The 15,013-nt window shown below is 42.4% G+C and overlaps 1 protein-coding gene across 1 annotated transcript in view; it reads left to right on the top strand.

The window, feature by feature from the left end:
• The window catches only part of rcor3 (REST corepressor 3), a 46,112-nt gene that overhangs the window by 19,571 nt on the left and 11,528 nt on the right, over nt 1–15,013 (top strand). Inside the window, exons 6-8 of the mRNA XM_030724645.1 lie at nt 91–215; nt 5,382–5,460; nt 14,499–14,714. Of these exons, the coding sequence (XP_030580505.1) occupies nt 91–215; nt 5,382–5,460; nt 14,499–14,714 (420 nt within the window). The remainder of the gene's footprint in view (nt 1–90; nt 216–5,381; nt 5,461–14,498; nt 14,715–15,013) is intronic.

Raw genomic sequence — 15,013 nt, 5'->3', positions numbered from 1 at the left:
TAAAACTGAAAATATATTTGCATGTCAGATAAATCCCTGATGAACTTCAAAAGATTTTTACTGTAAAAAATGTAATTGTGTTTCATTCAGTTACCAGACAAATCCATCTCCAGCTTGGTGAAGTACTACTACTCGTGGAAGAAGACACGCTCCAGAACAAGCCTGATGGACCGACAGGCTCGCAAACTGGCCAACAGGAGCAACCAGGATGAGAGGTACAGCACACAGATCAGCACTGCTGCATAAGCCTGACCTCCATAGAGTCTTGTTTTGAAAAAAAAAATTTTATCATTTTATCATTTATAGCTGAAAAGTTCCGTCACCTTGAATAGATATTTGTTCTTTGAGGGTAAGTATTCTTTAAGATGACCCAAATACAGAAAATAAATACTAAACTGAAAATAAAATACAAAATATAGAAATAAAATATATATATATAAAATATATATATATATATTAATTCCAATATAAATAAATACATTATAAACTAACCAAATAATAAATAAATAGATAAATAAAGGTAATGCCAGTTATCATGACTAATAATACTAGGAAGAAATAGGACCGAGTTATTTAGACCAAATAAATTTGCTCAGGAAGTAGAGCAGGTCACCTACTAATAGGAAGGTTGATGGTTTGATTCCTGGCTGCTCCGGGCTGTATGCCAAAGTATCCTTGGGCAAGATATTGAACCCCAAGTTGCTCTCCGACGCAGGCGTTGGAGTATGAATGTGTGTGTATGTGAGACAGTAAAAGCACTTAGCTTAGTTTAACATGGAAGTGCTTGTATGAATGGGTGAATGCCAACATGCTGTATAAGTGCTTTGAGTGCTCAGATAAAGTAGAAAAGCACTATATAAGAACTAGTCCATTAACCATTTACATTTTAGTGCATTGCCACAACATTCTGACAGATCCTGTACATGTATTCAAAAGCTTTGTTATTAACATTGGTGAGTCAAATCAGTTTTCAGGTTTTTCTGTGATGAATTGGCGTCTGGTGCAGTGCTATTTACACCAGCGGAGGAAATATTGGTAGGTACATGTCCCTATCGTGCCTTCCTAATCATGCCTTGTGATTGGTAGGGACATAAAGGACATTATTTGATATTGGTAGGGATATATCTCTACTGTCCGTACCTTATTCTGTGCCCCTGATTCCAGTAGGGCTGTCCATCATAGCCCAGAGCAAACAGAAAACATGTTCAGCTTCAGACTAAATCAGAATTACTCAGGCCGACACAGCAAATATTGGTGTTTGTGTTGTGGATGGTGCAGATCCCACCATGCAGCAAATCTGTGTTAATTACCTTGTGGTTGTGTCCCAGTGTTTTACATGTAACAGAAACAAATAAATTGCCAGGACTCATTTTCCTCCTGGGTCATTTTTTTTCCAGGTGTGAACATATTTGCCCCTCTAGTTTTTCCACTTCTTTGTTCATTCCCTCGTGTTCATTCCAATAGTTTCGGTAATATCCCTACAGGAATTTGCTGGCATTTGAGTCCTTATATTGATGTTACGATTATTATTCCTTATATTGAGACGATTATTGTTATTCTCTCACTGATTACCTCAAAAACTCCGGGAAAAAGTAGTCAGAAGCGCACAGGAGGAATCTGTGGCACTGACTGGGCCAATCAGAGTCTTTGCAGGCTGTGTCAAACTGAAGTGTTGTTACATTTCTCGGGAGGTGATGTGAGATTACGCCGTAGGTTACTGCTTCAAATTCAGAGGGGTTTCTGGTTACGGCATAAGCCCCACAAAGACCCAATGCAGAAGCATAATTCCTTCCTATGAGTATACTTGCAGAGCATAATGTGACATCATTTTAATAAGAATTGTTTTTTGTCTATTACACAGTTTTTCTGATTGTTTGGAGCCAAAATCAAAATTCATTTATTTCCACAGCCCTACTAAATGTATCTAGTGCTTGCATCAACCATGAGGAGTTTTCCGGACTAGGCAAATAAATCATCACGTCATCTGTGAAAAGGCGTATGGTGTGTACTTGATAAATCTATTCCTGTAATTATTTCACTTTGCCTTATCATTTGGGCAAAGTGTTTTGATATAGAGTGCAGTGTAGGGTTCAGGCAACATCCATCTTTGGTTTCCTTCTGCAGCTCTAATCTCTCTGTCAGAGACCCATTGACTCATTCTAGCTACGGGTCTACCATAGAGAGACTTCACGCATTTGATTGCGTTTACATTGAAACTGAATTTTTCCAATGCTTTTTCCGCATCTAAACTTATCAGTGCTGCTGTAGCCTATACTTATATATTTTATAAATAATATGTAATGTCCTTCTAATGTTGTCGCACATTTCTTTCTCCTTAGAAAATCCAATTTGTTCCTTGTCCATCAGATCTGGTACTAATTTTTCAAACTAGGAATGTTCTAATTTCACTTTGATTTGGAGCTCATGTTTGGGAATAAACTTCCTTATGGTAGGTTCTCAAAATAGTTGAAATTTCTTTTGTTTGATATTTAAGCTGAAGCGTTTTGGGATTGTGCAATTTATAGGAGGACCCACCTGGTGGAATGGCCACCAGTGACGCAGCTCACCACCATAATAGCCTCAGCCTCAAGCCAGAGTCTTGCCACAGCAACTGTCCTCCTCGACAGCTGCAGCTCCTCTGACGGTATTGCTGGAGGTCAGAGTGGTCGGGTTTTTCCTCTTGCCGCTGCAGCGGATGTGTCTGTCCACATCACAGCCGCAGCAGCTCAGCCCGTCCACATTGCCACCGCAGCGGATCAGTCCATCCACATTGCTCCTGCCACAGCCAGCTTCACATAGGAAGAAACATGGCTCTTGACGGTGAAATCGGCAGCCCAACCTGGTGACACTGTGCGGCTGATGCAGCCTCAACTCACTCCTGTTTGTCTTCGTGTGTCTGCTGGCACTGGGCCATCAGTGACTAAAGCTGCCTTTTTCTCTGAGACTCCTAAAATAACTTTTTATACCAAGACTGAGTTTGTCTTTTTTTTTTGCTAATAAATCAGCTACTGAAGAGACTGTGAGCTATGTTCCTGTAAGGCACCCACACCTGTTCCATGGGCGGGAGTGGCCAAGGATGGGCTTACTCCTGCTCCTGTATCTGTCCCAACCTGTGCAGATAAAATGGTCTTTGCAGCTGGGCATCAACCAAGGACTGTTTCACCATATTTCTCCGTTTAGAGTCATTTTATTGTCAGGTCACGAGCTTCTTGCTGGTGTATCAGAGCGCTCAACTGTCCCACTAGAAGTCAGCTTCTGGTTCTTGTTGTTTCAGTATCCACTGATAACATTTGAATAAGCTTTTGAGACATTTTTTTTTTTTCATTTTGGCCACAGCGGCTCTTTGTGACAGTGGAGAGAGACAGGAAACGGGGGAAAGACACAGGGGAAGACACGCGGGCAAATCGGCGCCGGGCCGGGACGCAAACCCGGGCTGCCCACACCGCAACGCGGTGTGTGTATGTGGTCGCCGGCCCCACCACCAAGCCACCCAGGCGCCAAGCTTTTGAGACATTTCAATGAAAAAATGCAACAATGTAATGTTTCAGGGGCCTTTCCCTCCTGCTCTCTGATGGGGATGGTCGCATTCTATCTCTCTCCCTGCCCTCCCCATCTCTCCTGCTTGCTGCTTGCTGCTTGCTGTAAGAGCGTCTCTCACACACTGTCCGAATAAGAATAAGATTAAGAGCAACATGGATCTGGCAAAACTGGGCCCTAAACACCATTGATCGAATTTTCTCCACCATGAGATCGGGGAAAGGGGAGCCTGCGTGTCCGAGTGGAACAGACCCTGTTGGATACGTCATTGATTCTTGGAGTTCGTGGAGACCTGTGTGCCTCTCAGCTTTGGAGGTTGAGGACGTGGAAGATGTCTACATATTCGGCTATTTTGTAGCGGTATCTCTTTGTTTGGGCTTGGAGGATACCTGATTTACCGGGAAATTAAGAAAACCTGGGCAGCAGTTCGACATCAGCCGAGGCTGCAGACCCAGGTGGATGGGCTGTGCAGAGCCGTACAGACTCAAAGCCTGGTGGACCTGAGCCGTAAGAACGTGCTCACAGGCGAGAGGGTTTAGATCTGGAGATAAAGTTCGGTTCTGCACGGTGAGGACAGTAACAAATGAATTTGGAATATTGGATTTACTGACTGGGTTCCCCAGTGAGACTGAAGGCTGTTGGAAAAAAACAAGCAGCCTGTTCCAAAACAACATCTGCATTATCAGGAATTCGGCTCCTTAGCCGGCCTTGGGCTGGTAATCATATCTCTCCAGGACAATGTGTGATGGTCGCTCTTCCCCTCAGCCCTCTCTGTGATTTGTGAAGCTGGATCTGGTGTACCACGGCTGCTGATGAACTTCCATAACTATCAGCTAACTGTTTTGGCTAGGAGCTGGCATCTGGCTCCACAATGCCCTGACCCTCTCGTCTCCGTCTGCACCCCCTCCTGCCCCCACCCTTACCCACCATACTGCTATCCTGGCTTTAAATGTGCAAATATGCTTTGCTAAGGTGGTTTTTTTCTACCCTGGTACTGTGCTCAAGATACCAGATTACTTTTTTTTTAACCTAATTACCCTATGATGTGTGTTTGTTTCCTTTTTCTGGGGACTGATTGTAGCAGCGGCGCCAGTGAAAAACGGCAGAGGCTGCGGACACCCATCTCCCCTATGTTAGTCTTGTCTGTTCTTCTCTGGATGGTTGTTCTGAATGCAATTTCGTTATATTATGACGGAATGTCGTTATATAATTTGTTGTATAATGATTAATTTTGTTGTATGTATAATGACAATAAAGTTCTATTCTATTCTATTCTATTCTAGTCTAGTGTAGTCTAGTCTAGTCTAGTCTATTCTTTATGTTTAATGCACTATTAACATGTGACAGCAACATGGAACAGCCAAGGCACTGAACCTGCAGATCGGCACTTCTGGCAGCTCTTGAATCAGGCTGCCAAGACGGTATAGTTAAGCTGAGAGCAACGCCCTGATTGGGGCATATTTTTTAAGTACAAAGCCTATCTCATAAGCACCTACAGCTCCCTGCCAAGAAATAGGTTGGACAAGATACCCATCTCTCTGCCTTTTTTTTCTAAAAAACAAAACAAAACAAAACAAAAAAAAAAAAAAGCAGTTTCCTTGGACAGTTCAGGGAATGTTTTATAGAGATGCAAAAACAGAGTATAAAGAAAAATGTTTTCTATGAAAAATCATTAGAATTGCTACTTGATGTTTTTCTTTTTATTGACTGACATATATCATCATTTCAGTTTCCTAAAGAACTCAAGATCACAAAGAGTTATTTTTGGATTCTGCTGGGTCAGTGTGAGGTTGCTGTTGTGTGATGACACCCAGTGATTCGGTTTTGACTTCTTGTTACTGCAGTGATGAGGAGATGGAGGACACCAATCCCCTTGAAGCCAATGACAGTGACTATGACCCCAACAAGGAAACCAAGAAAGAGGTAATGTGAACACATTGTATTACACATATTTCTTGTTAAAACCTCTGTAATCTAAGATGGAAGATATTTAGAAATGTATGAGCAAGAAGCTAATAAGTTGCACTTTTGATTTTGGTGTGCAAATACCATACAATTTTGAGCAATTAAAGTGCCTCTTGTTGCGGTAATTACTTAAACAAAATAGGAAGTGAAACACAAGTGACATATTTTAACATCCAAAGTGATCTCCATAGACTGTATATCAAAGATATAGCCACCGTGACACCACCCAAAGGTTAGTGAAGTCTCGTCTGAGCATTTTCTCTATTATCATCTCAATGTTTTGAAACAGGACGTGACGATCAAGGGACGGATCTGACTGCTAAACCAAGAGACACTGGTAGGCCCGCGTTAAAGCATGCGCCTTTTTGATACAACTGGGGACCATATTTTACAAATGAACATAATTTTGTATTCAGTTAGACCTGAAATTAGTGACTCAGACCATAAACACCTAGAGCAAGCGACCAAAGTCCATAGACTTCTATACAAAATGGCTTCTTTTTCTAATTTTGTGGTAACGTTTTAGCCAATAGAAAAAAATGTTACATAATGACTTCACTTTTCAGACTCAGAAGCTGATTCCATATGTCATATATTCATTTATCCATTTTAGTCGACTGTAATCTCAGAAAAGTTTTTCCTTTAAAGAAACAGATTAAAGCAACTAATTTTCATAGAATTGTAATATATTGACAGGATAATTACAAAGTACACTCTCTTTAAATTTTAAGGTTTTATGTAGCCGGGTTAATAAAAAAATATATTTGGTTACATAAATACAACCTCAGATTAATAACAAAACATGACATACCATGTTAGTATTTATTTATCATAAATTAGGCCAACATGCGGAAATGGTGTTTGAAAAGATAAGTACACCCTTACTGCTTCCTTAAGAATTAAGAGGATAAGCAGCAGCCAGGTGCTGCCAACCAAATACAGTTGATTAACTGATCATCATCCAGAGGTTTTGGCCGTTTGCTGCTCTGGAGCATTCAGGTGTGTGTTAGCATAATGCAGCAGAGGAAAGACATCAGTGATGATCTTAAAGAAGCAATTTGTGCTGCCCATCAATCACGGGAGGGTTATAAGGCCGTTTTTAAACAATCTGAATTCCATCATTTTACAATGAAAAAATTATTCACAAGTGGAAAAGATTTAAGACAGTTGACAGTCTCCCAGGAGTGAACAGCAAATTTGCCCCAAGGTCAGACCGTGTAATGCTCAGAGAAATTGCAAAAACCCAAGAGCTACATCTTAGATCCTACAGGCCTTACTCCAGCCGCCAAATATGGTGGTCAGCTATGGTTGATTATTTGGGGTTTTTTTTTTTGCAGCTACAGGACCTCGGCACCTTGCAGCCATTGACTGAATGGACCATGAACTTTCTCTTTAACAAAGTATTCTAGAGCCAAATGTGAGGCTGTCTGTCCAACTGTTAAATATTAGGATTTGGGCAGGCCAGAGACAAGAGATTAAAGGAGACTGAGCAGCTCACATTTCAATGTGTCCCTGGCAAATCACGTGACTTCCGAGGCCACATTTGTATTTGTTTGTTGTGTGGCGTTAGGCTCAGTGTGTTTTGTATCAGGTGTCCGATAGACTTCTGAATGTCTGCAAGAATGAACAGCAAAGGTGCTCGATTTTGCTGTGCCATCAACTGTAGCAATGACAGCAAGACTTCCACTGACCCCAGGACTCATCAGAGGTACAGATTTTATCGATTTCCTACAAAAATAGAAGTGAGTGGCCAATGCTGTGGGTCACTGTGTCAGCAGGTGTGAATAGTGATAAGTTGAGTTAAGTCCCTGGGTCGCCCACAGTGTTTTCCACCTTTTATCTTCTCTTCCTCATTTTGGGGATTGCTTCTTCTCCACTGTCATAAGTTTTGGCTCCACTGGGCCAGTAGATGTGGCTCTTGTTTAAAGGTAGCTATAACTGAATGCCTTCTGTTAATGATACATTGAGTTAAATCTGATAATGAATGAAGAGAAATGAGTGTCAGTGAATTGGAATGGGTGTTTGTGAAACGTGATTAAAATCCTGTAGCTGAACACAGGTAGCTCTTCCCCCAGCCGATTGTCCTGAGCAGCTGGGAAATCAGGTCAGGTGAGAGACAAGAGAGATTAACTAATTGCCTGTCTTATCCTGAGACAAAAGATTAATTGAACTCTTGTCTCTGAGCTGGCTGAGTAACAGTGAAGAGGAAGTGAAGCCCGAGAAGCTCAAAACAGAGGAATGGGCCAGTACACCATGGACGAGTTCCAGTCTGTTTTGCAAAATATGAAGCTTGAGACACCGGCAACCAGTGTTGATTTTTCTTCCAGAAGCCAGAGCAGGTGACATAGACATAATTCTGAAACTGATAACTAAGGCTAGAAATTGATTTGGCACACTAATATTTCGCGTCTGCAGCAATAACATTCTGTTATGCCAGTCAGAGGTTACTAAGGTAATGAATCAGTGTATAAATTAGCCAAATCAGTGTCATTTTATTTATTTATTTATGTGTTGATTAATTTGGACCGCAATCACCAGATTAGGAACAAAGTAGCAATGAAGTCCTCGCATGTTATATTAGGGTCTATGTTATATACACATCTGTGAACAACCACAAAAGCGGTGATTCAGATGAGATTAATCTCTTGTTTCGGTAGTGAATTTTGCTGCAAGTACATGCCTGTGCATATCACAGTGCTTCAGTTTAGGGTGTTCTACTGCGTGTGCATTGTAAATGTATTGGGGTAGTGATATTTGCATACAACTCAACTCAACTCAACTCAACTCAATTTTATTTATAAAGTACTTTAAAATCAATGCCATTGACCAAAGTTCTGTACAGAAGTAAGAGCAAACAGGTTAAAAATACATATATAAAAAAGTAAAACCACAATTAAAACAATAAAACAATAAGAACCAATATCTCAAACTGGATTAAAAGCCAAAGAGAAGAAATGTGTTTTAAGAGTGCATTCAAAAGCAGAGAGTGAGTCAGCCTGCCTGATGTGCAAAGGGAGATCATTCCATAGTTTTGCGGCAGCAACTGAAAAAGTGCGGTCACCTCTCATCTTCCTCTTTGTCTTTGGGATAACTAACAGTGACAGATCAGCTGACCTGAGTGAGCATGACAGGACGTATAAGTGGAGAAGGTCAGACAGATACAATGGGGCGAGGCCATGAAGACATTTAAAAACAAATAAAATAATTTTAAAATCAATCCTAAAACAAACTGGGAGCCAGTGAAGTAAGGCTAAAATCTGGGTAATATGTTCACATTTTTTGACACCAACTAAAAATCAAGCAGCAGAGTTTTGTACCATCTGTAGTTGGGTGAATAGTGTTTGGTTCATCCCAACATAAAGTGCACTGCAATAGTCTAAGTGAGTAGTGATAAAAGCATGGATCAAAATCTCAAAGTGGTGCCATGAAAGAAATCGCTTCACCTTGGCCAGTTGTCTTAACTGATAAAATCTGGACTTGACTACTGACTTAATTTGAGCATCACGTTTAAGATCACTGTTCAGTTTTACAACCAGATTTGTTGCCGTCAGTGTCAGACGCTAAATCATAGGACCCAGATCAACATTAATTTTGGAGGTGTCACTATGCCCAAACAACATGACCTCAGTCTTTTTATTATTCGGACGCAAAAAAATTGTGTACAGCCATGCCTTGATGTATCCAATGCACTGTAAAAGATGGTTTGCAGAATATACATTTTGTTGCTTCAGTGGCACAGAAATTTGACAGTCATCAGCATAAAAGTGGAATGCGATGTCATGTCTCCTAAAAATTAATCCCATTGGAAGAAGGTACAGAGAGAAAAGAAGAGGGCCAAGTATAGAGCCTTGAGGCACCCCACATGTAAGGGGTACTGCACAAGATTCACAATATCTTCTCTCTGATACATAGGATACAAATTCTTTCACACTCATCAGTTGCTCTTTTGGGTCCACCGTTGACATATTATGATGCTAAAGCTTGGACAAAACTGGGTCATGCAATGGGACAATGATCCCAAGCACACCAGCAAATCTCCAACAGAATCACTGAAAAAGAAAAGAATCAAGTTGTTGTCATGACCCAGTTAAAGTCCAGACCTCATCATGATTGAAATACTATGCTCGGACCTTAAGAGAGCTGTGCATACACGAATGCCTGAAAATCTCAATGAACTGAAGCAATATGGTAAAAGAAAGAACGATTGATAGTCATAGAAAATGGTCATTTCAAGTTATTGCTGTCAAAGGTGGTTCTGCAAGCTATTGAATCATGGCTTAGCTTTGTACACAGTACTTCTGTATTTTAGTTTTCCTTGCAGAAAATGGTAACATGGTGTAATATGTCATGTGTTATTGTTCATCTCAGATTGTATTTACCTAATTTTAAGATCTTGTAAGGACTAGATGATTTTTACCTCCGCCATGGAGGTAATATTTTTGGTAGCGTTTGTGTGCGTGCATGTGTGTGCCGTTCTCTCTGTAAACATGATGCCTCAAAAAGTTTTGAATGAATTATCATAAAACTTATATATAGGGGTGTAGACTTGGGTCATGTTAAGAATCCATTAAAATTTGTCTTATATCCACCAAGGTCTGAACGCATCTTTCAAGATGGCGGCGCGCATAGTCGCAGCGGCTCAGTGCTCTCCTTTTCGGTGCTCTGTGAAATTGTGTATGTTGTTATGTGTGCTTCAACTGTGGCTCAACACATCACCATTATGTCGGGCGGACATTATAACATACAGACGGCACGAACTCCTACATATAGGAGCACAAAGTGAGCAGGCGGTTATGGCTGACTTCCTCCACTCTCACAACATCCCGGTGGACATCGCCAGACCACCTGGCTCTTTGTGGTTCATCATCCCTGTGAGGGGGGGTCGCAGACGGAGACGGCGCAGAGAAAGGAGGCAGAAAAGAGGCGGCAGAGCTGGCGTTTTGGAGAGGCTACGTAAACGGCCTCATAGACCTCCGTTACCCAGTGTTTTCCTCGCCAATGTAAGATCACTCCCGAATAAAATGGATGAGTTGAGACTGCTGGTGGCTACAAACAGGACCGTGAAGGACTGCTGCGTTTTGCTCTTCACTGAGACCTGGCTTCATTCATCCATTCCTGATGCAGCCATCGAGCTAGCCGGCAGGACAACGCACCGGCATGACAGAATGCGGACCTCCGGTAAGAGCAGAGGAGGGGGTGTGTGCTTGTATGTAAACAACAGCTGGTGTACAGACAGTATGACTGTGAACAGCCACTGCTCTCCGGACCTGGAGTACATGACTGTTAAATGCAGGCCCATCTATCTGCCCCGTGAGTTTACAGCTGTTTTGATCACTGTTGTTTATCTTCCCCCTGATGCTAATGCTAACTCGGCTGTTAGTCTCTTACATGACACGGTTTGCAGTCAACAGAGCAGATATCCTGAGGCTGTACACATCATTGCAGGAGACTTTAACCATGTCGATTTAAAGACTGTTCTACCCAAGTTCCATCAGCATGTTAAATGCCCTACAAGAGGGAACAACACACTGGATAAAGTCTACTCTAACATCAAGCTGGGTTTCAGGGCTGTGCCACTGCCACATCTGGGCCAGTCAGACCATCTGTCCCTGCTTATGATTCCAGCATACACCCCCCTCAGCAAAACTGCTCTTTCTACATCTAAGACTGTTCAGACCTGGCCTGAAGGTGCCTCTCAACAGCTGCAGGACTGCTTTGAAACAACTGACTGGGACGTATTCAAGCACCAGGACCTGGAGCAGTATACCTCGGCTGTTCTGGACTACATCAAGTTCTGCACCGACACTGTAACTGTGGACAAGAATATCCGGGTTTTTCCAAATAGAAAGCCATGGATGAATGGAAAGGTGCAGAGCTTACTCAGAGAAAGGAACATCGCCTTCAGAGCTGGTGATGGGGCGCTTTACAGCGCTGCCAGAGCCAACCTGAAGAGGGGCATCAGGGAGGCCAAGGCTGTGTATAAGAGGAGGATTGAGGACTGTTTCCAGAGCCACGACTTCAGGCAGGTGTGGCAAGGGGTTCGGCATATTTTGAACTACAAACCCAGCCTGTTAGTTGATCAGCGTAACATCAATCTGGCAGAGGAGCTGAACAGCTTCTTTGCACGCTTTGAGGTACAGCAATCAGAGACAGCCATCCAACATCCCTCAGCAGGCAGCAGCAGCATCCTCAGGCTGCAAGAGCAAGAGGTGAGGCGTATGCTGGAAACTGTGAACCCCAGGAAAGCTGTGGGGCCCGATGGTGTCTCTGGACGGATACTGAAGGTCTGTGCGGCTCAGCTGGCTGGTATTTTTACCAGCATTTTTAACCAGTCCCTGAGCCAGGCTGCTGTCCCTTCCTGCCTGAAGTCCTCCATTATCGTCCCCATCCCCAAGAAGAACACTATCAGAGGTTTGAATGACTACAGGCCAGTAGCACTCACACCAATTGTTATGAAGTGCTTTGAAAAGCTTGTCCGGGCTCACGTCATCTCCAGTCTCTCCCCCAGACTAGACCCCCACCAGTTTGCCTACAGAGCCAACCGGTCCACAGAGGACGCCATTGCCACGGCCCTCCACTCTGCCTTCTCTCACCTGGAGCAGGGGGGGAACTACGCTCGGCTGCTCTTTGTGGACTTCAGCTCGGCGTTTAACACCATCCTTCCTGGCAGACTGGTGACTAAACTGTCAGATCTGGGGATACCACGCTCCACCTGTCTTTGGATCAAGGACTTCCTGACAGACCGTTCCCAGAGGGTAAGAGTAGGTCCCCACCTCTCTTCAGCCATCAGCCTCAGCACCGGCTCTCCACAGGGCTGTGTGCTGAGTCCCCTACTCTTCACCCTCTACACACATGACTGCACCTCCATACATGCCAGTAACTGCATCATTAAGTTTGCGGGTGACACCACTGTGGTGGGGCTCATATCAGGCGGGGATGAGTCAGCATACCGGGACGAGGTGCAGCGGCTGTCAAGGTGGTGCAGTGAGAATAACTTGATCCTGAACACCACTAAGACAAAGGAGATGGTAGTAGACTTTAGGAGGACAACACATGTCATTCAACCTCTGTTCATCGAGGGGGATGAAGTGGAGCTGGTTTCAGATTTTAGGTTCCTGGGAGTACATCTGCAGGATGATTTGACCTGGAGTATCAATACGACCAGCATTGTCAGGAAGGCCCAACAGAGACTGCATTTCCTGAGGGTTCTTAGGAGCAACTATCTGACCCAGAATCTGCTGGTGTCCTTCTACCGTTGCTGTGTAGAGAGCATCCTGACCTACTGTCTGTGCGTGTGGTTCAACAGCTGCACAGCAGCAGACAGGAAAACACTCCAGCGAATCATCAACACGGCTCAAAAGATCATAGGCTGTCCCCTGCCCTCCCTCCAGGAACTGTTCAATGCCCGCTGCCAGAGGAGGGCACAGAACATCCTCCAGGACCCCTCACACCCTGGACACTCCTTGTTTCAGCTACTGCCATCAGGCAGACGTTTCAGGACAATGAAGGCCAGAACAAACAGACTGAGGAACAGCTTTTATGCCAGGGCTATCATTGAACTGAACTCTGTGTGGTTTGGACAGTGATGTGGGGTGGTAGTGCTGACTGTGTGCGTGCGTTGGTGTGTATTGGGGCTAGATTCGTCTGTTAATTTACTATTGTGCACTGTATTTTAGTAATCATTTTTATCACTCATATTTTTATTATTTTATTATTTATTGTCTGAGGCACCTAGAAAGGAATGCATTTTAAATTTCGTTGTGCAACTTCTGTGTACAATGACAATAAAGATTCTGATTCTGATTCTGATTCTCTGAAAAAGCCTTATAACTTAGAAACAATAATTCTTACAAGTGTGTATATTGTCAACATATAGAAAGCACCATATAAAGATTTAAAATATGCCAAATTTGACCTCTGACCTCTCCATCAAGGTAAATAGATTGATCTAAAGGCCAAAGTTATAATAATGCTATACAGACCTAATTAAAACTGGGTTTCTTACTGTCATTGCTTGTATTGACCACATATAGGTGTATAGAGAATAATGTATGGGGATGCTAAATATCACATTACTTTAGACGTCTGATGTATTCTTCAAGCTCAAATAAGGGCAAACTTTAATAAAATGTCTTTTATCTTTTAAAAAAATGATCTTTAAAGTCTACTGCCTTTGTATTGGCAACATCTAGAAAATGATACTGGTATAATGGGGATTCAAAATACTACCTTATAGTTTGCATCCAAATATCATGTCACATTGGACCTCAAATATCACGGAAGTATTGCTAAGAGAAAGAGAATGAGCTGCCTAGTTAGTTAGAAATATACAGCAGTGTGATGATAATTTATAATAAGCTCGAGTTATTCATGTTCAGTTATTTACAAATTAATACCTATTATCCATTACCTTCTCCTACATAATGTTTATATACAAAATATAATACTATTCCCTTAAAAATAAATACTGCCAGAGAGTGAGCTGCCTGGGCAGAGGTCTGCGCTCTCGGAGTGCTTCTTGTGTATTGTGGCCTGACATATAAAACCTTGGAATTGTCAGGGGGTATACTTAGTTTTTACCATAACTGAACACATCCGTAATAGCACAGTATTGTTAATTAAATCATTAAAAAGATATGTAAGAAGAAACATAAAATAATTTGGTCATTGTTTTATAGATGCATAACTATATGCTTGTTTTGTTTGGGGGGGTAAAATAAATACATAAGAAACATAGTGGGTTTTTAAAACAAAATTAGCTGGTTAATGATAAGGAGAATTTATTTTAACAACAAGCTGGAGGTAAAGGTAAAATCTGTTGAAGGAAAGGTATAACATGTTCATTCCTCATTCCTTTCACGATACATTAACATTAAACAGTAAGTAAATTATCAGTTCAATTTTTGATTTTTCTCACAACCTTTAACTACATTTTCATCCTGTACCATCCAGGACCTCATAAACAGGTGGTTTAAAAATCATTTTCCGCCCTTCAGAGCCAGGCAGAGCCCCCAGTACCAGGATCTAAGGTGGCTTTGGGTCGACGGGAGCACCAGACCCTGCAGCACCGACATCACCAACGCTCTCGCTGTCGTCCCCCCAAAGGCATGTACCTGACCCAGGAGGATGTCGTGGCCGTGTCCTGCAGTGCCTCTGCCGCCAACACCCTTCTGCGTCAGCTGGATATGGAGCTGGTGTCCCTCAAGAGACAGGTAGGAGAGTACAACACTCCTCCTGATTATTGAAGTACTAAAACTCAGATATTGGTTATAAATATGCTGTGAAGACAGCAGCCCTTCTCTAACCCATGGGATTGCCCTGAGTCAGTCCTGGCATTTTTTAATCAAAGTTACGCCATTCCTTTTGGCCTTTTCTGAGACAGTCGAGACAGAATACACCATTCATAATTTTAGAACTAGAAGGATTTTTCAGGATATCATATCTGAGGTTTATACAAACATCCATACATACACTTGGAAATTACAAAAACATTTTCGTCTCCTGACATCAG

Source organism: Archocentrus centrarchus, unplaced genomic scaffold (genome assembly GCF_007364275.1).
Source record: "Archocentrus centrarchus isolate MPI-CPG fArcCen1 unplaced genomic scaffold, fArcCen1 scaffold_38_ctg1, whole genome shotgun sequence".
Classification (NCBI taxonomy): Eukaryota; Metazoa; Chordata; class Actinopteri; order Cichliformes; family Cichlidae; genus Archocentrus; species Archocentrus centrarchus.
Note: the sequence above shows the minus strand (reverse complement) of the source record. Positions and strands in the feature narration are given on the sequence as shown.